This window comes from Neomonachus schauinslandi, chromosome 7 (assembly GCF_002201575.2).
Source record: "Neomonachus schauinslandi chromosome 7, ASM220157v2, whole genome shotgun sequence".
NCBI lineage: Eukaryota > Metazoa > Chordata > Mammalia > Carnivora > Phocidae > Neomonachus > Neomonachus schauinslandi.
The window spans coordinates 55,478,214-55,505,603 of NC_058409.1; the positions used below are offsets into that span (position 1 = coordinate 55,478,214).

General features: G+C 44.5%; 1 protein-coding gene across 10 annotated transcripts in view; it reads left to right on the forward strand.

The window, feature by feature from the left end:
• Nucleotides 1–27,390, forward strand: part of PDE8B (phosphodiesterase 8B) — a 218,585-nt gene that overhangs the window by 114,636 nt on the left and 76,559 nt on the right. For 6 of the 10 annotated variants that reach the window (XM_021699983.1, XM_021699974.1, XM_021699992.1 and 3 more), the window contains 7 exons: nt 2,256–2,446; nt 6,026–6,085; nt 8,630–8,687; nt 15,985–16,073; nt 21,969–22,047; nt 25,487–25,627; nt 27,179–27,267. In XM_021699983.1, the coding sequence (XP_021555658.1) occupies nt 2,256–2,446; nt 6,026–6,085; nt 8,630–8,687; nt 15,985–16,073; nt 21,969–22,047; nt 25,487–25,627; nt 27,179–27,267 (707 nt within the window). The remainder of the gene's footprint in view (nt 1–2,255; nt 2,447–6,025; nt 6,086–8,629; nt 8,688–15,984; nt 16,074–21,968; nt 22,048–25,486; nt 25,628–27,178; nt 27,268–27,390) is intronic. The other 4 variants (XM_021700003.1, XM_044916704.1, XM_044916703.1 and 1 more) reach the window with 3 other exon arrangements.

Here is a 27,390-nt window from a genome sequence, read left to right on the forward strand (position 1 = left end):
TTGTAGCTCTCTTATTTGATCTGAAGGCTTTCTTTTCATTATCAAATCCACAGGGCAATGCCCTTCAATTCCCTTGGAAGAGCCACTCTCACTTCTTCCTAGAAGTTAGCTCTTTGGTCAAAAACTCTTAGAAACACTCTCTGGGCAGAAGAGTGACAGACCAAGATGAGCTCTTAATAAGTCTGGCTGGCTGCCTTGTGTGTTACAAGGGTATGATTTTAAGCCATGTGCTAAGAAGAAAATGGCAAAATCCTGTTGAAAACTATCTCTTCTGGAAACGTGGCATTTGGGAAACAGGAAATGATTTAAACAAATGTAAAACAAATGACATTTATGATATATTCAGATATTTAATGATGTTGAGCTATTGGGGAAGTTTAGGTTTGAAATGGTATTGTGGGGGCAACCCCCTTGGGTCCCCTCCCTCCTTGGGAGCTTTGTCGTATCACTTTGCTCTTGCTCAATAAGTGTTGCTTTGCTGCCCGCCCCCAAATGATATTGTGGTTTTTGTTTTGTTTTGTTTTTAAGATTTTATTTATTTGTCAGAGAGCACAAGCAGGGGGAGCAGGCAGAGGGAGAGGGAGAAGCAGGCTTCCCGCTGAGCAGGGAGCCCAATGTGGGGCTCGATTCCAGGACCCTGGGATCATGACCTGAGCCGAAGGCTGATGCTTAACTGACTGAGCCCCCCAGGCACCCCTTAAACAGTCTTTATCTTCAGTAGATTTGTGCAGTTGAAATGATGTGATATGCAGGCTTTGCTGCAAACTAATGTCGGAGTCGAGAAGTGGGCAGGGATGGAAATGCAGCCAGACTGGCCCGGAGTTGGTTTATTGCTGAAGCCGGGAGATGGGTGCATTAGGCTTATTAGACTGTTGTGTCTATTTTTCAGTATATTGCCAATTCTCAATTAATAAAACATTTTGAAAATATAATAGTTGGACAGTTTGTCTTTCTGAATTTAAATGAAACACATTTTATATTTCATCATCAAAATGATACTGGTTGGAACGCCTGGGTGGCTCAGTTGGTTAAGCGTCTGCCTTCAGCTCAGGTCATGATCCCAGGGTCCTGGGATCGAGTCCCGCATCAGGCTCCGGGAGCCAGCCTGCTTCTCCCTCTCGTTCTGCTCCTCTTCCCCACTCATGGTCTCTCTTTCTCTCTCTCTCTCTGACAAATAAATAAAATCTTTAAAAAAGAAAAGAATGATACTGGTTATTGGTTTAAAGGCCTTTCTTGTTGAGGAAAAAAAAAAAAACCCTTCTGTCGCTAATTCTTTAGGAGTGGATGCTCAAGAACATTCAACGCTTTATCCATGTCTTGAGATAATTAGGTGTTTCTATTGGACCTCTTATTTGTAATAATAGTAAAACCCTTTTGTGTTTTGTAGGAAACTCTACAGGTAGTTAACCTTTACCTCACCAGATATTTGCTGAGCAGCTAGTAAGTGGCAGCTTGGTGCTGAGCACAGCAGTGGGGGTGGGGGTAATAGGGAACATAGCAGGCAGTTCCTTGTGGTCCTGAAGCTCAGTCCCAGTGGAGAAGATAGATCATGATCAAGCAAATAAATGAACCAGTTCAGGTGGTGGTAAGGCTGTCTCTGGCTTTCCGCCAGAGAATTGGGCGCTGGAGCCCAGGGGCTGCCACACTTCTCAATGAGGCAAGAAGGGACAGGTTTTCCTCAGTTTAGCTGCATCACCTTCTCCTTGCATGGTCATTCTTTCCAGATTCCAGCATGGGTTGGGTATTAAAATTAGTGTTTGAAATTCCTTTGAGTTCCTTCCCTTTCCTGTGTCTTTAAAGGGATTTAATTACTAAGATCAGAGAGTTGACCTCCAGGTACTGAGAGGCCGACACCACCTGCCCTGAAACCAAACACGTGTATGTGAGAACCATAATCCCAGCTGTGTTAATTATCCTGTTAATAATTTCACTGCTTAATATACTTAACAACAAAGCCAATTGGGAAATTAAAAATGAGTAACAACCCCCCCACCCAGAATGACTGAGCACCTACTCGTGCTCATGTAGGTCTCACAGCTAGCTAGGGTGGCGCATCTGACCGTGGAGAATCTATAGCACAAAGGGATGAAATACCTTGCTCAAAGACACACACTGGAATCAGTTGGAGGAGCTGGGGTTTGAACCCAGGTAGTTCCTCTCTAGACGCCGCATTTTAAACCTGTATACCGTAGGCTCATGTTTAATACAGTCTGTAAGGATGATGATTGCTTCTAAGATGCTCTTTTGTATTTCAGGTTTTGCTGATCTTTGCAAAGGAAGATAGTCAGAGTGATGGATTCTGGTGGGCCTGTGACAGAGCTGGTTATAGATGCAATATTGCTCGGACTCCAGAGTCAGCCCTTGAATGCTTTCTAGATAAACATCATGAAATTATCGTAATAGATCACAGACAAACTCGAAACTTTGATGCAGAAGCGGTGTGCAGGTACCTTTCCTAATGTAACATGCTCGTTAAATGTTCACTTAATAGCCTAAAATGACCGTCACTTAGAGATGTCTTTAGCTCCATCCCAAGTATTTCTAAAATGTGTGTTGATGCGTCTAAGCAGTCTGTGCAGATTTCTGTGATGAAAGCTATAGCTCCTCCTATAGATTTATTTCACCCTTTCTGTTTTTCCACATTTGAGTTCCAGTGAATTTAGAGGTGTGAGCTGGGTGTCTCTGAAAATGTCAAGGTGTTTTTCCCCCCCAAGTATTGCTCATATTTCACACACACACACACACACACACACACACACACACACGCGCGCGCGCGCGCGCAAGAGACATTGAAATTCACACAGTTTTTGTTATACAGATGGGGTTTGGATTTAAACCAGATATTTTAATCTTAATTATTCTGTCCCAAAATGAACATCGGAAATATGTGAAATACACATGTCTCCCTGCCTGACACAGATGGGTAGATTCTACAGCGGTCGGGGAGCACAAGCAGCTACTTTACCTCAGCGGAAAATCTTCCAGGGATCCAAACGCCCCACTTGTTTACAGAAATGCTTGCACTCCAGGAGGAAAAATGCATGCCTGTTCATAAATAAATGCAGTCATAAGAGTTTTCTGTGGATGAACTGATCCATTTAGCACAAGTGGAATGCTTTGAAGCTAGACAGCAAGAGGTCACTAATTAAATGCTAGACCAGCACAGACTCCAATTACATATGGAGCTGGAATTTTCTTGAATATTAGTAAGTGAAATGAAAGGTAAGGAAGTGGCTTCTTAGATCCTTTGGCACCCTGACAAGAAATGATTGGATTAAGAGACATTTCTCATCATAGGCATTGCCTTGTTGTTCTTTGATCCTTCTCAGTTTCTCAAAGAAGAATTTTTCTCACAGAACCTATTTTAAAATGTCTTACTGGCCTCAAATAATCTTACTATTGTGCATAGAAATATTTTCTTTTTAAATTATTATAGATACAAATAAATGTATCATAAAATATTTGGATGGTACTTTCAGTATTAAGAAAATAAATACTAAATATTTAGTAAGAAATACTAAGAAAAAAATACTTTTTCTTTTTAAATGATCTACAGGATAGAATTCGGTCCTTTATAACTAGATCTACTTTTTCTTGGTCTTGACTTAATTTTCTTTCTTTTTTTTTTTTTTTAAAGATTTTATTTATTTATTTGAGAGAGAGAGAATGAGAGAGAGCACATGAGAGGGGGGAGGGTCAGAGGGAGAAGCAGACTCCCTGCCGAGCAGGGAGCCCGATGTGGGACTCGATCCAGGGACTCCAGGATCATGACCCGAGCCGAAGGCAGTCGCTTAACCAACTGAGCCACCCAGGCACCCTTGACTTAATTTTCTTAAATGATTTTGTAGTAGAAACACCACTGTCCTTTGTGCATACATGGAATGATTTAAGACAAGATTCAGGTGTAAAAATAAATTCTTTTTATTCAGGTGAAGAAATTTAGCAGAGAAGCTTTACAATCTTCCTTGAATATAAAGAAATTTAGTTTTTTTTATCTAATGTACTTCTGTCTTAGCTGCACAGAAAAACAGTGGGGGATCTGTGTAGGTCAGAAGCCAGGTTGTGTATCAGGGGCTGTGTTTACCGACTCTTATTTGTTATGTTCAGGGCAGCCAGATTCCTGAATGCACGACTGCCAGTACATGTCCCCCTAAAATGAGTAAGGGACACGCTCTTGGCAGATGTACATTCATTACTGTCATCCATGGTCCAAGATCCCTGGATTTTTGAGCTAGACTGGACCTTAACGTGCTTCCTTGGACCTCTACCCCAACGATTGCAGTTCCCCTTCGTCCTCTCCACCAGGAAGAGGTCTGGGTCTCCCTGGCTATACCAGTTCCTTTGGAGGAATGAGAAAGAAGAGATAAGCAGCAAGAAGCAACCCCCAAAATGAAAGCCAGTTTCAAAAGAAGCTAAGGGAGCATGGGCTCTAGCCCAGTTACGTTCTTAACAGTGTTTGCGCCTCTTGAGGCCCACTCCTTAGAACGTAGCCTTGCAGTGTAGCCTTGACTTCTCGTTGGGGTGGAAGAGGTTGCACAAGGCTGAGAAGTGCTTAGTATTTCCCTAGACAATAGGGTGCACCTCGGACTTACTATGCATTTTTTCATTAGGTGGTAACTGGTATTTCTGCTGAGAATTCAGTAGGCTCTTAGGTAAAAAAAAAAAAAAATGGTACCTTGGCCTCATCAAGACCTGTGCTGTGGGGTGGCTGAATAGGAAGTAGTCTGTGCTAGCCTTAATAGGGGGTCTTGACTTACTCCACCTGTCCCACAGTGAGTTAAGGCATTGAACTTAAGGAGTTTTTTCAAACACCATTTATCTACCATAGGAAACTGTACTTCCCAGGAAGACGAGAGCTGGTCACTTTCCTGAACCTCCCACCCACGTAGAGTGAGATCTCAAGGAATAGGAAATTGGGAAAGTACCTTTTTTGAGAAAGGTCAAGAAATGTGAGAGTTGAAGGAGATGAAGCAATACAAGCTGGCTTTTTCTAGGGGAGCAGTAGTACAAATATGTTGTAGTGCAGAAGAGCTGAAATGCCAATAGCTAGAAAGATCAACAAATACATGTTGTTTCACAAATTACTCAGGAGCAGCCTTGAGCCTTCTGTTCTTAGAGATGATGGTTCTCTTCCCAGGGATCTCAAAATAAACAGAGTCCAGATGGAGGAAATGGGTCAAAACAAGCAGGCTTATTTGTACTAAGCTTCAAGTATGTGGCCCTTTATTAATAGTTCATTCCATTCACGAGCCCTGACCAGGATAATCCAGAATCAGAGCTGCGGCATACAATAGCACATGTTGTAAGAAGATGCATGGACCTCAAAGTTCTAGATCCTTACGTAGTCCAATCCTATTAAAATCGTACGGACTAAACAACACACAGGTGGTCATGGTACAGCGGGGATCAGCAGGGACAGTGGCCGCACCGCAGCATTGCCCAGCCCTAGTTTGTGGCCCACTCGCTGAAAGCATTTCAGCACAAACAGCAGTACGACCAAAACAAATTAGGCAGCTCTTTGTATCGCTCTTACGAGTTTCAACCTGAATTGGTATGTCCAGCGGCCAGCGAGTATTTTAATTTTTATTATAAGGTCATCTTTCTGAGCTATCTACTATTTTAAAAGAAAAAAAGATGCAAAGCAATTAGCTCCCTAAGTACAAACTGATAACCGGAGAGCTGTAGGACTGCCAGTTTCTTTGCAGAGTGGAATTTCAGTCAGAAAACATGGAACTTAAGTGGAATTTGCCAGTTTTTGAAGTGAAAAATTGGCAGATCTGAGCCATTGGACAACTGCCCAGGCATTTAAAAAAAAAAAAAAAAAGCTTTTTTTTTTTTTTTAAGGAAAAACAAAGAGATTGTCCTAATCTTTAAGGGCATCTTTCTCTGTTGTCTTTACGTGTTTTCAGACTTTCTCTTGAGAGGAAGATTGGGTTTTGTGCCATTTTTCAATGTGAAGTTCCGCATTTGTTCATTGTAACAAAGCCCAGATCACCTGGTTTGACTTGGAGCTCTCTCGTTGCAGGTCGATCCGGGCCACAAATCCTTCCGAGCACACGGTGATCCTTGCGGTGGTTTCACAAGCGTAAGCTCCTCCCCCGCCCCCCTGACTCCCATCCCCAGTTGGCTGTAGTACTGTTCATTCTGAAACATGTGTCTGATGGAATCCAGTCTGTGAGCCAGCAGAGCAGTGGGCATGCCCTTGGCCCCACAACACCAACTTTAGATCTCGCTCTGTGGGGGTGTCCTTTGTGTTGCGAGGGTCTGGATATATTTAGGTTTCTCTCTGTCATCCTTAACTGCTGTTAACCCACACTAGTACACAGGAGGAGAAAAGGGGTGCTCGTTGCGTGCTAGAAATGAACAGATGATCTGAGGGAGATGTCTGGGGAGAATTTGTTCCCACTCATCTTTTTTCTTTGAAGAAAAGAGGTAGCAGACTTCTTGTTCTTCACTGAAGAAGAAACAAATTACAGCATGAGCACAAAGAAGCACTAAATACGCTGGAAGGAAAGGATTGTATAGTTGGGGTCAGGACTGCTCTGTGTCTAGAAGCAGGACAGTACGATGTATGCCCATGCTGGAAGGCAACAGAAGGGGGATTGGGCTATAGGTACGAGACAGTGGGATGAGAAGCTGCTCTGCTGGATTTGTTGTCTGAAATGGCCACCCCTTAGAACGAGAGACCGAAAAGGAACACACGCTGCTGGTACAAGCTATAGTCGTTGGAATCCTTGCAGGATCAAAGTTGTTGTATTCATTTATTTATTTTTTTTAAAGATTTTATTTATTTATTTGAGAGAGAGAGAGAATGAGAGACAGAGAGCACGAGAGGGAAGAGGGTCAGAGGGAGAAGCAGACCCCCCATTGAGCAGGGAGCCCGACGTGGGACTCGATCCCAGGACTCCGGGATCATGACCTGAGCCGAAGGCAGTCGCCCAACCAACTGAGCCACCCAGGCGCCCGAAAATGGTTGTATTCATTTAGTAGCCATCCTTCGCTTTGGAGAGAAGAAGGCCTTTGATGAGGGCCTAGAGCCCTACTGGACTTGGCCCCATTATGGGAGCTGGCACAGATTCTGCGACAAGCCAGCAACGGAGACAGGAGAGTTGAGGTCTCCCCCAGGCAACCCTGGCCCAGGGGAGATTTGAAATACTGCTTATTGGTACAGGAAGAAATCGTGGCTGCAGAGTTTTACCCCAACCAAAGACTCTTCTTACCTATTATTCCTTGAGTCTATTTTTAAGAACTGTGTTGCTTCACTTCATTCCTACCATGGGCTCTGGTCCAAGGAAAGGAAAGAAATCATTTCCATTGGTTCCTGATCTCATTATCCTGGTGGGACTTGGGGTCTCAAGTGGAATGAGTGAGGGGGACCAAGGTATATTTAGCCTTCATCACCCCCTTGTATTTTGTCTTGAGGGCACTGGGAGGGGTTAGTAGAGTGTTCTGAGTCTTGTGCATGGATTCCAGGAGTATACCAGGCCACACACCATACTCCCCAAGGCTGGCTCATTCCACGAACCCGAAAGTGAAACACAATTTTTTTTTACATTAGGCATGTAGCGGAAATGCTTACAAATCTTTGACAAATAAGGACTTGCTATGGCTTGTTATTTTCCACCCTTTCCCCCACTGTTTTTAAAATAAAATATTTTATATAGATACAGAACAATAATAAAATGAATGCTGAGTTTGTGGAACCCAGCTTATGAAATAGAATGTTATTAACACCTTCGGACTCTTTTTGTGTCCCTCCTCATTTATCAGTCGAAGAAGGTTGAATGTGGAGTTCCTGAGTAGAAAAAACAAGGAGGACTGTTTTTCCCTGTAGGGAAGGCGTGAGCTATGGGAAAAGTCACAAACAAGCCCCAGGATTTCCCTCCCTGGTCACCCGCTCCTCCACCTAATATCTTTTATTCCATTTTCCTTCTCTGTTTTCCAAGGTATATACTCCATGTTACTTGCTGGCTATCTCAGGGATGCCCTTTCTCTCTTATAATGATGGAAGCAGAAATGTAGCATGTCTTTATGATGAGCAAACATTGTACCCAAATGAAGTTCTGAGACCCAGCTGTAGGCTCAGTGTAGGAAACCTTCCTGTGAAATGAGGGACGATAATCCATTTTTTTTTCTCTCTTATTCCTTTCTAACGTGACATTCCTGATGACCCTTTTTCTGCATTTGGCTATGGGGTGCTGTAGTCTGTAGTGCCAGGTGTCTTCCTCACACTGAAAGTTGGAGCTAGCCAGATCTTGGGGTGGTAGTTGTGCTTCCAGAAGGTTTGGGGACAGCGGTGTCTGGGATGAGCATTGGACCAACCTTGTCCCATCCATTTGTTGCAACTTTCAAGAGCAGCCCAGCTTTGGAGATGGCCACTCATGTGGACCTGTGGTGATGCTTTTGGGCACACTGCTGGAGTTTTCTCTACTGTTTATGTTCCTTTTTTTTTGCATCTGGAAGGCAGATGGGGGTCCTGGAAGGCAGGTGGATCCCGTGGGCACATGCTGGTCAGGAAGCCACTGGTAGAGCAAACGCCATGCTTGCCTCATTATTCTCTCTCCATGTTTCAGTGTGAGGAACCCTGGTTTGTATCTGCTGAGTGACTGCATTTTCTGCTTTGCTGCAGATCGGGTGACCGTGAAGAGGCCTCGGTCCTCCCTCTCCTGCATGCAGGCTTCAACAGGGTATGTATGTAGGAGGAGACTCAGCAGCTCTCCGCAGGCCGGACACCTCACCGGTGACTCTTGAGTAACAGCACAGCCATGGAGCTGCACAGCAGCTTTAGAGAGTTGAGCTCCAGGACCGTGAGGGAAAGGAAATAACTGTTCTCACAGGAGGGTAACAAGCAACGGCTAGTCAAGCTTTTTCCTTCATAACTTCATGCGTCCTAGTTACAGAATTGTAATGACCTAAAAACACATCTTCCTATACCAGGTCAAAATTCCGTAGTCCCAAAGCAGCCTCACTTAAATGAGCCCCGTCTGTGAGATTCATTATACATATGTGAGTATTAGATACGGTTAAGTCCACCAAATTGGCACCCAGGGTTCTGTGTTCATCAGGGCCTCGTCAGGGCTTAGACGCCAGGGATAGGCCCATGACGGCTTTCGTATCTGTGAACTCCTGGTTTAAACCGTAAATGTCAGCAACAACAAGGTCTTTGAGTGACAACTGTAGGAGTAACACTGACGTTCAATATGAAGCTCAAGATGGAGGACTCCAGGGGTGATGTCTCCAAGACGGAGACATGGGTCTTTTTTTTTTTTTTTTAATATTTTAATTTTTACTGTGAACATATATTACTTTTAAAAAATTTAGTGATGTAACAAAATGGAAGGGCTAATTTAAGTAAAAAGGATATGAAATTGTTTGCTGTAATTGTAACTACAAAACACAAAAATAAAGCAAAAAAAAAAACAGAACATGCCTTTACAGAATGGAGGAAATAAACCAGAACGTTTACATTATTGTTCACCTCCAATACCCTAGCTCCTAGCACTGATAACTACTTGGTGTTCTCCAGTGAGTATTGGGATTAGAGATGAATTCATTCCAAATCTGTCATAATGAGATTATATAACTTTCATCATGAAGAAAATATACAGGTATATAAAAATAAGACTGATTTCATACCCCAAAAACAGTAAGACAAGGGAAGGGGCTTTAATGTTATTGACAGAAACGTATCAAATGCCAGATCTATAATAAAGTTACAAACAGAAAAAACCATGTCGTTCAGACTAATGGAATGTGAAGTTACTGGGGAAAAAACAGAATTATTCTCCATGTGGAATGACAAAGCTTATCTATACCACTTCAACGTTTTCGACGACTCTGGAATTTGTAAATAGCTGGAGAGTTCACTGTTTGTTTCTTCACCTTCACCTTCTGAGTTTTATCCAGAAGATCTTTGCGTGTTTGAATTTTCTGTGCAATAACAAACAATTTCTTCTCACGTTCAATCCGCTGTGTCAGGCAGTTATACTGCTTTTGCCTTTCTTTAGCTATCCGCTTCAGTCGAGTCTGCTGGGTAACCCCCTTCACTTTCTCCTTCTGCAAGGTCTCCTCACTGCTGAGAGAATCGTTGAACGTGGAGGTGAGGCTGACGCACCCCCTGCCTCACAGAGACCAGGCAGACTGTGTTAGCAGGGTGAGGGAAGCAGTTCCACACTGACCCGCACGGCCTCTCCCCCTGCCACCGTGGCTCCACGCAGAGAGGTCTCCCCTCCTCGTCTAGTGGAAAGGGACCTCAGTGCTGACGGCGAGCTCCCCACCCTAGCACACTGGGTTGCTTTGTGGGAACCCCTACTCTGATCTTGCACCACGGGGATCGCAGGGGAGTGTGCGTGGCTCACCCACTGGGAATCTGACACCACCCCCCCACCCGCCCCCACTGAGAAGAGGGTGCGGCAACAATGAGCATGTGGATGCTGGCAGACCAGGTTCATTCCTGCAGTGCCGCGGCAGTGTCCCCAAGCAGTGGTTTTGCTCATCTGCAGAACCACGTCACAGGTGCGCTCTGACCAGGGAACTGCGGAGTGCAGATCTACCTGATTTGGATCCTCAACTGAGGAGTTCTGCTGGCCCTGTAACTGGCTTGCTTGGGCAAGGAATGGAATCACAGCCCCGGCAGCTCTGGAGGGTGTCTTAGGCCCTGTCTGACCCGAAGAGCTGGCGCCAGCTCCTGGAAGCAATACAGCCCAGTGGCTCACGAGCCAAGAGCGGGGCGTGCAGAGCTGATGGTCCCCAGAGTCAAGGCCATACCCGGCCCGGAGTGTTTCTGTGCCACACACTTGGCACAGGCAGAGGGATTAATTCATAGCCAAGGCTGAGGGTAGCTCCCGGCCTCTCCCAACCTGCAGAGCCTGTTGAGAAAATTGAGAGTAGCCTGGAGTGACCCCTCCCCTTCTTGCCCAGGCAGGGAAGGGGAGACACAGCCACACTGGCTCTGGAGAGTGTCTTCCAGCCCATTCTGCCCAGAATGGCTAGGGATAACTCCTGGAAGCCCTGCGGCCCAGCAACAGTTGAGCGGAGAGGCAGGCCAGAGCTGACCGTTTGCATAACTAAGCCAGTGGCCCTATTCCGTCAGGGAACTTGCCAAGCAGGTCTGCTTGAGTTAAGTCAAAGAGTTCTACTAGCTTTGGAGATGCTTCTGCCACTGTGTTGAGGCAGGAAATGTCATTCATAGCCTCACTCATCACTGAACACAGCCTTTATTTAGCCTGTCCAGCCAGCGAATGGAACTAGAGCTTACAGGAAGCTGCAGAGCCCACTCGGCAGCCCTACATACAGGGGTACTTGAACCGAGAGTATAGAGCAGAACTGGGGGCTTCACCTGACCAGGAAATTCAGTGCACACTCTGGCCTAATTTGGGTCGCTAAAAAATGAGCTCTGCAGACCTTGGGTCCCATCCTGCTGCCCTGCCAGGGCTGGAAGGCTAGTTCCTAGGCTTATCTACTACTGAATATAGTCCCCAGTTCTGACCATCTAGGAAGCCTGACCAGAAACTTCAGTCAACTGTAGAACCCATCCTAGAGCTTCACTTGGGTAGGGAACCAAGTTGTCAGTCCTGTCCAGTTGTTCTTAGCCAGTAGCACACACCCCTATCCCCCTTGACCTGAAAGAGACCATAATAGCATGCTCCACCTGCCCAAGGTCATTCCTAGAAATCACACTCAGAAACCCAAACTGAGCTGGTGAAGAACTGTGTCTGCCAAAGCAAACCTACAAAGTCTACAAGATGAGCCCAGTTACCCAGATGCACAGATACCAACATGAGGAGTCAGGGAAAAATCAGGTCAATATGAAACACCGAAGGAAACTAATAAAGCTCCAATAATGGACTTTAAAGAAATGGAGATCTATGAATTGGCAAAGAATTCAGAATAATCCTCTGAAGGGAGTTGAGTAAAACTGCAAGAAAGCCCAAACAACTAACGAAATTAGGAAAACAGTTGGACGAACAAAATGAGAAGTTTGACAAGGAAATAGCCGTCAAAAAAAAAAAAAAAAAAAAAAGTCCTAGAATTGAAAAACACAAGAAATGAAGAATTCAGTAGAGGGTTTCAAAAGTAGACTTGACCATGTAAAAGAAAGAATCCATAACCTGGAGGATAGGACATTGGAAATTACTCCATTATAGACAAGTAAAAAGAAAAAAATGAGGAAGAGTGAAGAAAGCCTATGGTGATCGTGGGACACAATGGAAAAAAAATACCTATAATATTCTCATTATAGGTATTATAGAAGAAGAAAAAGAAGTAAAGAAAATATATTTAAAGCAATAATGGCTGAAAACTTCTGAACCTGGGGAGAGAAATGGACATCCCGATCCATGAAGCCCAGAGGACTCCAAACACGTTGAACCCAAATCCATAATGCTATTTTGCTATCCTGGGTTTAAAAAAAAAAAAATCCTTGTCCTAGACCGCAGAGGAGCAGGAATTGCGTGTATAATGTGGTGGTTTTGTGCTTTGGTATGCTTCAGTGTGGAAGTCGCCGTGCAAGGTAGGATATTAAAGGTAGCATCGCCGTTCACATGTGTAATGGAAACGGACGTTTCTCTTTAGCAGGGTCACTTACTCTCCTGACAGTTTTGTCCATCTCCTTTCTCAAAGGCTGGCATTTGGTTCTGAATGCTGTTCTTAGGTGCTATGTCTTGATGAGAATGCCTAAGACAATGCCTCTGAGTTCTGGAACGGGGAATTGGAAAAGAAAAATTGTCAAGCCATGTGGCTGGGACCAACTCTTACAACTCCATTTGCGGAGAAATAATGTAAAATTCTTCACAGGTTTCCTAGATGTGAGGTTAAATGTCGACCCCCACCCCAACATCGTTCTTCACCTGTGAGGCAGGATCTCTGGGAGTATGAGGATGCGGGGGTTTTCCTCAATTCTCTGGGAGCTGAGAGAATGGCCTGACACCCTGTAGTTTCTGTCAATGAGGAGCCACGTGGTGCTGTTAACTGTCCTGGAATTCGCCTTTTAGTTCATTGATCCTACCTCTGACTGGTTTAGAGATTGCTGTCTTGGCTGGAGGGCTGAGATGACACATTTACTACCAGGAGAGACACCTGGCCCTCTTTTGGTGCAAATGCCACTAAGCAAATTGAGGAGGTAAAATCCACTGTTTTCTTTTTATTTCTCTTGGAGCCCGTCGGTCACCTCTTGTAATGGCAGCTCTAGTAGGTTTCATTTGCCTTTGTCAGGATATGGTGCTGCTTTTTGCAGGCAGCCCCTTGGATAACACCCTTCCTGGGAGCATGAAAAATGGTACCTGTCAGGGACCACCCAGTAATCTTTAGCCCTGGGTCTGATCAAGGCTGTTTGCCAGCTAGGTCAGGGTGCCCCCAGAGAGCTCGAGCTCTTCTGTGAGAAGCAGACTGCACCTACTGAGCCTTTCCCTCCTGAGTTACTGTGGCTCAGAATCAGCTCAAGCAGCTCTCCAGGTGGCTAGTCTCCTTTTTTGGGTAAAATCTTGTCTTTGGCAGCTTTCTCCCCAAGCACCCTTCCAAATATGCCCACTATTCTTGCCTTCCTTGAGATTGTTTGTCATCTCTGGGCTGTTTTGATTGTATTAAATCATCTGCTGAAACTCAGCTCTGTGTTGCTAGCCGATTGGCCAGTGCAGCAGTCTGGGTCCGTGCATGGGGATCCAGGAACACAATGTGCCATCCGATATTTCACAGCAGCTTCTCCTTGAAGCTTCGGTAGCTGTGTGTAAGCGGCCGACCGCATGGGGCTCAGTCTGCTGCGAGCCTTTTACAAACCAGTGTCTTACTTAGCAAAGGACGATTGCAGCGGCATCTCTGTGAACCTTGGTTGTGTCCCTTTATCCATTGGATGGGACACTTCCTCACCAGGTGTGCATGGAGCGCTTACTCTGAAATACAGTGGGCCAGGCCTGCCAGGGCTATGTAGGTTGGACACAGCTTCTCCCTGGGGAGGCTTCCTCCGGAGGAGAAAGTGGAGTGCTAAGACGGATCGTTGGTCAAGCTCCATTTGAGGGGATTTGCTTAATCCTCATCTACACTCAAGAGATTTAATATTTTCGCCATTTTTGCAGAGGAGGAAATGGGCTCAAAATAACTAAAGAGCTTGCCAGAGCTCCTAGTCATGACAAAGTGAAGATGCAACAGTGTGTTACTGAACTCCACACTCCCTGTTGGGTCCAGTAAAGTAGTTCCCAGACTTTACCGTGGAGCACTAGTGTTCCAAAATCTCTTGATAGGTGTTCCAGGAAAAAGGCGTCTGGGGTCAAATCAGCTTGGGAAATGAGTGAGGACTCTGTTCTTACTCTTGCCACCCCTGGTGATACCCAGGGCGCGCTAGCAGTATGGCCCATGAGCAGAGCGAGCGCTCTGAGAAGGTCTGCCGTAAAGAAACAGCTTTAAATGTCTGAATGCAGAGCCCAGAAATCTAGCAGAATGCCTGGTGATTCTTAGCATGCTGAAGTTTGAAGGCCACTACTTTTGATTCACTCGCATTATTTCAGTGATACCAGTTAACTATAGCCTAGGAAATCCTCCAAGGAGAGGTAGTAGAGTCTGCCTTTGGACTACAAAACCTGCATTAAGTGTCAGCTGTGAACACCCCAGTGCTCCAGTGTTTTAGGAACTGTCCCTTTTAGAAAGCTGTTGTTCGCTAAATACTACGGTGTTTAGTTCTTAGAGCTAAAGAAAAATAAAAACTAAGTAATTAGAAATGAAAGTGAAAATATAGTATGATTTTGTATACTGACTTTGTATACAGATTTTATATACTGTAATCAATATAGTACATATATACGTACATAAAGGCTTTGGAGCCTAAGGAAAATAAGCCAAATGTAATGATATCTGTAGCTTTTGACATGATCAGTGACTTGAGGGCTTTTTTCTTTATATTTTTCTGAATTTATACATTTTTTTTTTTTAAGATTTTATTCATTTGAGACAGAGAATGAGCTGGGGCGGGGAAGGGGCAGAGGGAGAGGGAAGCCTGATTCGGAGCTCGATCCCAGGACCCTGAGATCATGACCTGAGCCAAAGGCAGACACTTAACCGATTGAGCCACCCAGGCATCCCCTGAATTTATATACCTTAAATTAATGTGTGTAACTTTTATAATTAAAAACAGACAACAAAAGTTAACTACTTAAGTTTGTGTCTTAAAAAAAGAAACCTGCCCAACTGTGTTTATTGCAACATTTTTGAAACTTATTTTTATCACAGATCCTTTTTAGTATCTTACAAAGCATCCACTAACAATGCTCAGAGCTTGGCTACAGGCTGTTATATAATCTTCACCCATCCAGAAGTTGAGCCTGAACCTAACCATGTTTAGCTTTGCTTTGCAATAAAAAGAGAAAGTATTTCTCTTCTGTGTGTGTTCATGGCTTCCCCCCTTTGCTTACCCCTTACCAACTTCCCCCCTGGGATAGTGGGAGGCCAGAAGTATTCCGCAAAGTAGAAGCCATCCACACTAGATGCATGGAAGAGTGTGTGTGTGTGTGTGTGTGTGTGAGTGAGTGAGAGAGAGTGAGAGGAGGAGGATGAAGTCAGAAGATGAGGAAGTAAGCAAAGACGGGTCTCTTCTCTTGAAAAGGGTCATTCATACCACGCACACACTGAACATGTCCAGTGTTGGATTTAAAAGGCTTAGCGCAATGTGAAGCAAACATGTTTCAGTAATTCACAAGCCTGGGGAGGTAGTCTGTGCCCTTGTGTGTTTATCTTCCTGTGAGTATTCTTAATGAAGTTTTTCCCCACCTTTGTCATCAAGGGAGTTACATATACAGTAAAATCTGATCTGTTGTTTCTCATACATTTAAACAAGGGTTTCAAACAGCTTGACTATTTTTTTTTTTTTTCATCTCAGCTCATTTCAACTTCTCAAGTTGTCTTATGTAACAGAGTTACCTGGCGTGGGAAAAACTAAGTTCATTTGACTCTTTAAGAAGTAACTGTATGTCTTACATATTATTTTTGTTTTCTTTTCAGAGATTTATGGAGAATAGCAGCATAATTGCTTGCTATAACGAACTGATTCAAATAGAACACGGGGAAGTTCGCTCTCAGTTCAAATTACGGTATGTAACAAAATAAGAAGGAGTGCGAGGTTAACAGTGTTGTACAGATGTTTTTGTCATGAGGCCGCTGTTCACAGGTTCCTAGCTGAATCCCAGGGGTTTCTAAGTAGGTGATGGTAGCTGGTAAACAGCAGATTCTAAACGGGGAGCCTTCTGCTTAAATGAAATAAATGAAAAATCATTTCTTGTTTTGACAATATTTTCCACTTTGTATGGCAGTTTTAAAATTAGATTTGAGGAAAAATACTGTATAATTTTCATATACTTAAATTGAAGTTAAGAGTAGCCTTTGAGGATTACTTTCTATCTAATACTTTAACACTTATAAATGCCTGCTTGGATTGTTATGAATAGGGGCAAACCAATGGGTATATTTATTATGCTAGCCATGAGAACTGCTCTGTAACCATGATAGCAGTTTCAGGAAGTCTGTGACTTCAGTATGCAAGGACATATGTTCAAGAAATCTTACATCTTTACAGGCATATTGTGCTTTAAAAGCAGGCTTTTCATGAAGCTCACCTCTGAGCGGGGATTCTCTGTAGATGTCTAGCTGTTGGCGGGATGTTCTGCTTTGGGGACGTCTCGGGATATGAGGGCCCTAGCTCATCCCTGGTTTTGCACAGGCTCCACTCTACCACATTCCCAGACCCCGATTTCTTCAACCTGTCCCCCTCGAGTAGAGAGAGAAGGGCAGAGAGGAGGCTCTTGCCAACCTATAGCCTGGGGGCGGGGGGTGCGAGGGGCGCTGCAGTCCTTAGCAGCTCCAGGCTGTTGGATGCCAGAACGTCCTTGGCACGGCTTCTCTCTCTGGCCAACCCAGAGGTCATGATGGTTTCAGGCTCAGTGAAAAATAAGATAGCATCTCAGTGTAATGATTATGCTTATCTTGATTACTTAATTTGCATTCAAAGAGGACAAAACCATTTATAAACTTAATTTCTTTCTGACATCCTTGGAAGTAAAATGGATTGACGTAAACCCACAAAGGCAGGTTTTTGGAGGTTTACCCTGATTAGGGAAGTAACTTTTTGGTGGACAGAGAGCTTTAAGAAAGAGTGTCGGGAGGGATGTCTGGATGGCTCAATCAGTTAAACTGTCTGCCTTCTGCTCAGATCATGATCTCAGGGTCCTGGGATTGAGCCCTGCATCAGGCTCCCTGCTCGGCGGGGAGTCTGCTTTTCCTTTGCCCTCTGCCCTTACCTCCCCTGCTTGTGCTCTCTCTTTCTTTCTCTCTCAAATAAATAAATAAAATCTTTAAAAAAAAAAAAGTGTGGGGATAAATAGTCACTTTCTTAGGTGGGAAAGTATTTTTTTTAAAAGTCAAACTAGTGGAAATTCAGGTATTTTAACAGTCTATAGTGAGGAATATTGCTAAGGAGTTTTGAATACATAAGTTTAAAGCCCTTGGTTTCTTTGTATCTTTGTATTTATCAGCTTCAGAGAACTTCATAAAATTTTTTGAGAAAACTCATTGCCTTTACTTCAGCAATTTCTGTTTATTGTACATTCTTTTTATTCCTTGGGGTCTCTACTGTTCTTCATTGGGGATAAAAAGATTGTACTTTTAGATGTTTTCAAAATAGAATTAGAAAAACGGGTTTCATTTTGTTTTAATTCTTCAGCTGTGTATTATCTACAACAGAAATGAACAGCAGTCCCCTTAATGCGTTGGTAGGTAATTCCCTCATGGCATTTTAAGTAACTGCATTTTGAATTCTCTTCAGCAACCTCGCATGTGATGGCATGTGTAGGAAGTCAGAAGGTGCCTTGTCCACACAGGGCAAAGGCAGGTCTGGCAATCCGAAAAAAACCTTCTCAGCCAGCGTGAGGGTTAAAAGAAAGGGCTTCCCGTTATTGTGCTGATGAAATTTGCTTAGAGCCAGGGCACTGACCACTTACGAAGGTCTCATCAGGGTCAGAACTTGGCAAGCTTCTAAGTACATAGCACGATGCAGATCTTAGAACTTCTCACCCCTCACTGACTGGAGCTGTTTGGAGAGGTCATAATGAAAAGGCTCAAGTTAGTAATAGAAATCAATGTGCGGTTGGTGAGTGGACTTGACACAGGCAGGCAGTGGTGCCCAGGAGGCTGGCTTTGCCCCGTGTGCGGATCCCTTTCCACAGCAGCTTCAGGTTGGCTGGTAAAGAGTCTCTCTTCCCAGGCACGAGCAGCCAGCATGAGAACAGCCCCCACAGTGGGGAGAGGAAAGCAAGAGTTCTTCACAGAAGGCCAGAGAAGGACTAAGCAGTCAGTTTCTTCCATTGCTTTTTGGCTGGTTCTGCCTCAAGCATCTCTAGCTTCCTTCCCTTTTTTGGAGAAGGGTATGTGGGCCTGGTTTGACCCTTCCTGCATACCCTCTATCTGGGCCCCTCAGTCGGGGGGTAATGACCCATTCCGTGATCTCCCCAGCTCCTTCCGCATCCGAGGACATCTAAAGAACCCACCGGCATCTCAGAGTCAGGCAGGCCACTCTGTCACTTGCTGCCGATGGGGAAAATGAGGCTCTTTATTATACAATGCCAGAATAATTATAGTCTAATTATATAATACTTTTCTTTGCAATTCCTCCCCCAGCTGCAGCTAAATATGTGACATTACCAGCATTCTTCAAGGACAGGCTGTACCACAAGGGTGATGTCAAATGTTGAAGGTAGAAGCTTTTGTCCAGGTCTTGGTTTGTGGTAACGAAATTTAACCAAGACAAAAGAAGGATCATGTGCTCAAGCAAATACTGAATTTTAAAATTCCATGATAAAGAATAACTTCTAAAGAGAAGAAAATCCTATGTGTGCTGGATGAATTACTATATTAAACGGCACAAATCATGAAATGGGGACTGTCTGGGGAAGTATGGGGTAAATTATGACCACTTACCTCTACTAATGTTTTCTCTCTTTATCATGAAAAGGGCTATGTTAACCAGAATGCAGATAAGATTTAGCTACTTACTGGGAACTTAAACTGATTGGTTGATACTAACGCGGACCAGCTGTTATTTCATATCAGTTTGATATCTGTTAGCCAGGACGTAGACTCAAATCATCAGGTTTAGTTTACTCCTAGTCTTAAGACTGTAGCAGTCCTAAGTTTCAGCAAGAGAATCTAAGTGTCTGAGGGACAAAACTTTGTATTCCATGGAATGCTACCCTTCTCATTATCCGTAGACATTTCTAGAGTGCCTTTTCCTGGCATGGACCCTGGTGGCAGGGATAATGCCACCTGACCATCCCAGCCCCAATATTGGGACAGAGGAAAACACTGAGAGCCAGGGAGACTCTTGACAGGATCACAGCTACCCAGTATGTCGGTGGCAGTGTGGGGGAGGATCCAGGCATCCTGCTGTTTGGTTGGAGACACTCGGCACCCCGTCACAGCACGATGTTCTTTGTAGACGTCACACCAGGGCCCCTGTAATATTTGCCGTGTCTGTTGGGACCTTCAAGGGCCCTTACGAAGGTGAGGGGTCGTGGTTCCATGGCCTGCACTTCATGGGTTTCCACATCGAGTTTACCTTGCCTTTGAGCTGTTTCCGATTTTGCAACTTCTCAAGCTGAAAGATACAAAAATAGATCCGAGGCACAGTTACATGGTTCCTGAGAACAGAAAATGAATACAGCTAAGGCTCTTCTGCATGAAGACTATTAATAATTAATACAAGCAATTAAATTTCCAAACTCTAGGAACATGATTTAAATTGATTACCTCATTTTGCCGCAGGTTTATTTAAATAAAACCATCAACCAAATTGGTTTAAAGCCTAGGTCTGAACAGTGCCATGCAGCCTGTCACTGGGAGAGAACAGCCTGCTGGCGCTGCTCATGTTCTCCTCCCTCGACGGTTGGTACGAATTTGTCTTGTTCTGTCGGGCATTACACGGAAGGTTTTATGCTTTGTGGATCATCACACAGTAAATATTGCATAGATAAATTTCGGCAGTTGGAGCTAAGGTGTTACATCAGGGCAGCTCTCGAATTGACAAAAACACTAATAGGCTGAAGGACCCGTTTAAATGCTTAGGTGAGACGTACAGGCACTTTCAGAAAATGGGCAGGAGAGGAATTTATCACTTGATAAAGTGTGTTATTGCTTAATTATCCAGCTCTCAAATGTAAGGATTAGTCCACACAGAGTGTGCGTTTCCACATGGGACCCCTGGAGATTAGGATACCCTTTCCTGTGCTGCCAGGCCGGGTTCTGGACCCACGTGCCTAGAAAATACTACTGATGGGACTAGCTCTTGCTGGCCTCTTCGTGAAAGGTAGTGTAGTAGTGACTTTGGTAAGAATTTTAAAACCTCTTTTATTCTTTTTCTAATATTAAATGATCTTGTTTACAAATGCAGCGACGGTATTAAGACAGTTCATGGTTCAAGTTAGTTAGACTGAAGCTATTGAAATAAGGAAACCTGTTGCATCTATCAGGGATCTCAGAGGAGTTAGGCTTACCTTGTGCTCGGCTCACCCCATCGTTGATTACTTATTTACCTGCCCACACTGGTACCTTCATCCCTTCAGCTACGGGAACCGTACCCTTCAAGGGACTAAGATCTTGTACTCCTCCTGCGGATTACCTTGCTAATATTGAATACAGTTTTTGATTAGATATTTCAGGGCTACTCATGAGAAAAGATAGGTTATGGTTCACTTTTCTTTTTACCACTGGCCGTTGAAAGGGTTAGAGAGTAAGGAAATACTGCCCTGGGAGCTTACAAATAATACTAAGGACTATACACTGAATTCTTAAATTATCCAAAGCACTTTGAGAAATGCCTCACATAAACTCTTTTGATGTTTACAGCAACCTGTAAAATGGGTGTTGTTATTCTCATTTTGTAGACGAGGAAGCTGGGGACCAGCCAGGATAAAAAGTTGCTCAGGGTCCCATAACTGGCAAAATACAGAACCAGACTTGACTGAGTTTTTTTCTGCCCTCTCCCTTGTCAGTAGTTTAAAACAGGATGGCAAAGTTAGATGCCTTTATGAGTGGAAAAAATGAATAACATCTTAAGATATGTTTTATAAGAAGCAGCATCAAAAGTAAACCTGTGTTTTTGGTGTTTTTGTTTTTGTTTTTGTAATGGGTAAGAAAGCCCTCACTGGGATTCTTTAAACAGCCCGTACAAATAACAAAGCTCTAGTAACTAGCTACATACTTTCTGTATTAGGTAGTAAATAACTTGCTGTATTTGGAGTTGCACTAGATTAGAAGGTACTTAAAATTCTAACCAAGAAACTAGAAGTTGAAATGATGTCGAATTTTCCACTCGGACGAGAAGGGTCACCAAGAAAAGTGCCTACCTGGAGGGCTGTATGATTAACCAGGCAAGGGGAATTCTGCCATATCTGCCTTCCATCATGCCAGTGGGTGGGGTTGAAAGCAAAGTACCATATAAAGGCTTGTTTATCAGAGATGACGAAAGTAAGAAAGGAGGAAAAAATGTTTCTGTGTCTGTTGCAAAAGGACAGACAGAATACCTCAGATTCAATTTGGGCTTAATTGAGTTCTCCTAATTGCTGGGGTCTTGACTTTTCCATGACCACACTAGGAATGAAACAGAACAGTGTTAACATAGACTCAGGAGACTTAGAAGATGGTCTCCTGCAACTTGGTTCTCTTTTGTCAGTATTAAGGTTTCATTTGGCACCTAGGTGATTCATTCCATGATACATGAAGAGTTGGCGGGATTATAGTTCTTTGTGTTTTAGTCACAGAAATATATGCTGTTGTTTATTCAAACCAACTAGTTTAGTTTGAAAGGCTAGGGTGTTTATTTTCCTTCCAAAAGGGCATGGTTTTAATGAATTTGGGGCAACTGTTCACTTGGGTAAATTAACACATGAAATGCTAATGGTTTTATAGCTGCACTAAAGTCAATGTTTTGCAACTTACAGGGCCTGTAATTCAGTGTTTACAGCATTAGACCACTGTCACGAAGCCATAGAAATTACAAGCGATGACCATGTGATTCAGGTATGGAGACACTTTTTATCTGGAGATGTCTAAATAGAACCTTTCAAGTTTGAGCCATCCTTTTTCAAGGGACTTTGCAATAAGCCTTACATTTTTGTATATTTTCTTTGGAGAAAGAAGCATCAAAGTATGTTAAAAAAAAAACAACTGATGGACTTAGTTTAAGAATTAGATATCCAATAAGAATAAAAAATTAGTTAGATTAGAACCTGTGCTTTCTTTGACCAAGATAGGTGAAATTCTTTGACCATTTGTAAGGACAGCATTTACATGACAGAGAAGTATGTCAGAATTATAGAGTAAATGCTTATAAGGGGGAGTGCCTATGGGAATGAAATATTTCAGAGGTACTCATTTATTTGCCTACGGTTGGTATTATAAGCATAGAGCTATCTTGTATGGTAAAGTTATCTTCTGAAGAAAATGGGTATAGTAGACAAACCTTTACTGCAGTAAAGGCATCTTACTATATTTGTTGGAAGGTAAGACATTTACACTTAAACAATATTCTGAAATGTAGACTTTACCATCAGTAGATAGCGGCCTGCCTGCAGTTGGTTTGCGTAATGGCACTGAGTTTACACCTGTTGCAATTCCGGTCATCCATAGAAACCAAAGGCCGTGCCCCACGACAGAGCCCCCACTGCACACAGACAAACCCTGCTCTCGTACCCAACCAGCAACAGCAGCAGCCTGCCCTGCCTAGGCCCCGACATAAACAGGTCCATAACGTTACCTCCTTTCCATTCAGTAACTCCGTGAAAGAGAGTGCCCCATAATACAGATGGGGAAACTGAGGCCCAGCAAGGTCAAGGAATTTACTCAAGGAAAGCCCCAGTAGTAAGTATTGGAACCAAAATATGTAGCCATGTCTTTCTGACTGCAGAACCTGCCTTCCTGGTTCCTTGTTGGACTGTCTTTATAGAATTTTCTGGCTGTTCCGTGAAGTGGGTCTGGAAGCTTCTTCATGTTGCTACCTGTTACTGCCCACCTGCACACAGGTCTGTATCCTGGACGGCAGAGAAACCAGACGTGTTTGCTACCAACCGAGTACACATCTCGCATTCCCCTCACTTACATCCAGACAGGACCGATGAATTCCATTCATGAAACACGTTTGCTTTGCACCCGCCTCTGACAGTGGGCAGCCAGGTTGTGATTTCCATGACGAGTGGAAGGGGCTGCCTGCTCTCGCTGCCTTCCCCGTTGGTAGTCTAACTGATGACTCCTTGAACAGGGAACAGAGCCCGTCAATCCATAGCGAGCGTTCTAAAGTGGTTAGAAACCCTGTGTCTCTGGGGGAGGTACTGTGGTGGTGCCATCCCCTCCCCACCTTTACGGTGAACAGGAAGAAAGGGACTACCCCCTTTAAAATCTACTGGTGATCTGAATATAAAACTCAAAAGCAAGGAGAAAGAAGTTGAAGAGAGGGTGTTCTGTGTAAGGGGAAGTAAAATGACATCTGGGTTATGGATTTCAAGAGGAGTCCTCCTGGACAGGATATTTCACGAACGTTCTTGCTCCATACCAGAGTCCTTCTCAGGGCACGGCCCCTGAAGAGTGTGTGCCTAGGGGGTAGCACTTAACTTCAGGAACAATCTTACCTATTCATCCCTCCATCTAAACTATTTACTTGACGACATTTACACGAAGCTGACCATGTGCCAGGCACAGTCCTCACTCAGTATTTTAGATATTCTTATTTCTTTCTTAAAACCATTTTATGAACCAGGCACTACTGTTGCAGCCATTTTACAGATGAGGAAACTGAGAACCAGAGAAGACAAGTAACTTGCCCACAGTCATGGAGCTGGTAATTGGCAGAGCCAGGATTTGCACTTGAGCTTATTGGCTCCAGAGTCAAGGTCCTAGAGGACCTGCTGTGTTCTGAGGTTACAGCAACCCTAGCATGAGCAAAGGGCCCTGACTTCTACCTATGTTTTCAATTTAATAGCGAGGGTAGACTAAACAGACAGGAAAAGGTATGAGGATTTAGCCAACGAGGAAAACAGTACATACATCACGTACTTACTAAACAGCTCTGAGTATCCAGGGATAAATCCAAAGTAAGCTTGCCCTTGAGGATTTTTACGTCTAGTCGGGGAGAGAGATAAATAAAAACTGGGATTGGGCATGAGAAGTCACTGGAAGCCTGCACAGGAGAGAGTGGGAGCTTGTAGAAGTGGTACCAGCTCAGACTAGGCAGGGGGTCAAGGATGGCTTGCTAGAGGAGGGGAGGGACAAATCAGACTAGGCAAGGCATGGAGATGGGCAAGGGCATTGTAAGTGGAGAGCATGTGGGCAGAGGCCCCGAGGTGAGAGGCCATGCTGCCCAGCCCCAGAAGGGTGGTGCCCACCACATGTAGGTGATGGGAGAAGAAGGCATGAAGACAATGTCACCACCCCTCCTCTTCTATCAATCACTCCTACAAGGCTGCCTGCTAAGGCTCCAAAGCAACCTCCCAACCCCTCCAGCTCCTGGATTTCATGGTGTCAGTAAAGCTTTGTTCTCAAGGGACTAGCTCCCCGAGTGTCCCTGCATCACCGGGCTCCTTACTGCTGTCCTTGGAGTGGAGTGCAGAAGTGACCGTGATTACAGTTTGCAAGAATGTGTCTGAAGCAGCAGGTGGATGTGCATGATGCCCTAGAGGCCATATGGTCCCATTTTCCCCATGTTCTTTGTCTCGTTCCCCTCATTCAGCTTCTCATCCGGTGATTATTCTTTGAGAAGAAATTGGAGCCTGGAGTTGGGAGTTGGGAGTCAGGCAAGGAAAGAGCTCTGAATTCCAGGGCCCCGGGCAGAATTTTGGAAAGAAACCTGTTAGTCTGCTGACCTCAGAATGTGCTAAGGGTGCCTCGTCTCGCGCCCATGTGTGCCCAGCACTGAAAGGGCTGCTTTCTGCCCAAACTATTTAATTAGATTTATTGTTCAGATGAGCTGGGAAGTGGTCCCAAGCCATAGCGTTGGTTAGTAGATAGTGGCAATTAGGAGGCATGAGAGAGCAAATCTCGGCCTTGCAGAGGTGTGACTAAAATAAACCCACAACCTGTTGAACTAAGTAACTTTTGTTCTAACTCATTTTTATTTTTTGAGTTTTTTATTTCATAAAAAACTTCATTTCATTGAAGATGAATAAGGCCCACATGAAGCTGGCTCTGCTAGATGAGGGCTTCTTGCTCTTGGTCTGCTAAGGAATTTCTTCCAGTGTCCCAGAGGGAACCAGGGTGCTGGCGTGCTGAATGAATACGTAGCTGCTCAGGAGTGAGGCAGCTGCTCTGGGGGGCGTAGTGATGAGGACCAGTTGGCACCCACATCAGAGAGTGCTCATCCAGGGAACTTCTTACTTGATAGTCCAGTGTGTCCCTCTGTGTGCCAGCAAGCCTTCCTGGGGGCACCCAGCATTACCCGCACTGACCTATAACCACCTCCTGTTCACAGTACGTCAACCCAGCCTTTGAAAGGATGATGGGCTACCACAAAGGCGAGCTGCTGGGGAAAGAGCTCGCCGAGCTGCCCAAAAGTGATAAGAACCGGGCCGACCTTCTCGACACCATCAATACCTGCATCAAGAAGGGCAAGGTCAGTGAAAGAGATCTGCAAACCCCTCCCCGATGCTTTTTTTTTTTCCCCCTGCGAGCTCTATGTCACGTCTTTAAGATGAGCTCCTTTCCTAACAGGATAATTGAGTGAAAGATCTCTTGTATTTGCAAAATGAGTCCATTGTTGGGTTAATTTTGGATACCAAATGAATGTGCTCCTTATGATGCTGTGGAATCTGATGAGTTTGCAACAGGAGAGTTTATCCTTGGGGTGAAGATATCCCACCTGTCGTTGCTGCAGTCTCATTCCTGGCTCTGAGCAGAGTTCCCCCATATAGCTGTCGTGTTGTTAGTGTGCCCAGTGTTCGGGGGACTCGAAGTTTGTAATACCAGTATTTACATATGGGCCCAGTTCTTGGTCAGTTTTCCTTTCTCTGTTCCCTGTCTGCATCATAGCTGGGTAGAGACCTACAGCTTGGTTCTCCCTGTCATGTCCATTTGTCCAGCAGCTGAAGGCAAGGCTGTGAGTGCAACAGGCTCCTTTCCTCAAGCCCTCCCATGTAGACGAAGGGTGCGGCTCCCACAGTGGGGGCTCCCTGTGCATTTTCTTTTAGGCACTCAGAATGCTTGCTCGTACGACTTCTTTGATCTTGCTTTCTCTGATGTGAAGTAGTTAGATAAGCACTGTATTTTTTTCATTAGGGATCACTTTTTACGAATAAAATAAGTTTGGGTTTATATGATAGGCAACATCAATTTCTTAAAAATAGGGACAGCAAGCCTGAAATGGAATCAGGACATTATCAAGTACTCTAAAAAAAAAAAAAAAAAAAATAGGCCAGGGGAGTACTACCATGCATCTGGCGACCCCAGAATGCACACCAGTTAGCCGCTCTTGGGGCTGGGGGGGCGGCAAGAAAAGGCTGTCGAGAAAATTTGGTTCTCGTTTATTCCCTCCCTCCCAGAACTTGTGGAGGTGCCACAGGATCCCCCTTGAGGGCACAGGCTCTTCATCCCTGCTGGCTCCCCAGGGTCCAGAGGCAGCCAGAATGTTCATACTCCTCTTTGCTCGATCCATGGAAACTGCCAGGAGCCAGACTAATGCCAGAGAAGTCTTGGTAGGATGCCCATAGGAGAGTCGGGGAGGACAGGTTTCAAGGAGAATTAAGAGACAAGAATTTAGAACCACATTCTCCACTTCCTCATGCGCAAATTAGACTCTCTGAGCCTTGGCTTACCTGTCTATAAACTAAGGATGATATTATCGAGCTCAGAGGTTGCTGTGAAGATTTTAGGGAAGACCCTGTAAGAATCCCTTGACCTGGGGCTGCTACACCCACAGGCTGAGCGTGGCAATTCCACCTACTCATCAGCTGTCCTTGGACCCTGGGAAGGCCAGCCTGGAGGTGGACACGTTGGCCTTTGGGGACTTGGTGCATGGTGACCACAGTCTTGGGTAGTAAGCATCACAATGGGTACAGTGATAGAGCAGTATTTAGTGGGATGGTATTGCTCAGCTTGACGAGACCCTCTGTAGAAGCAGCCATAAGCTTCGATGGAAGGATTTTAAGAGCTCTCTTTGTCTATGCAGGAGTGGCAGGGGGTTTACTATGCGAGACGGAAATCTGGGGACAGCATCCAACAGCACGTGAAGATCACCCCGGTGATTGGCCAAGGAGGGTGAGAGTGAACTTCTTGATCTCTTTTGGTTGAAGGGCTCATGTGGGCACTGGGTTTGCATATTGAAATGCCAGTGTAAGCGTTAGGCCCCCAGATACGGTGGGTTGGGGCTGTGCATAGCAT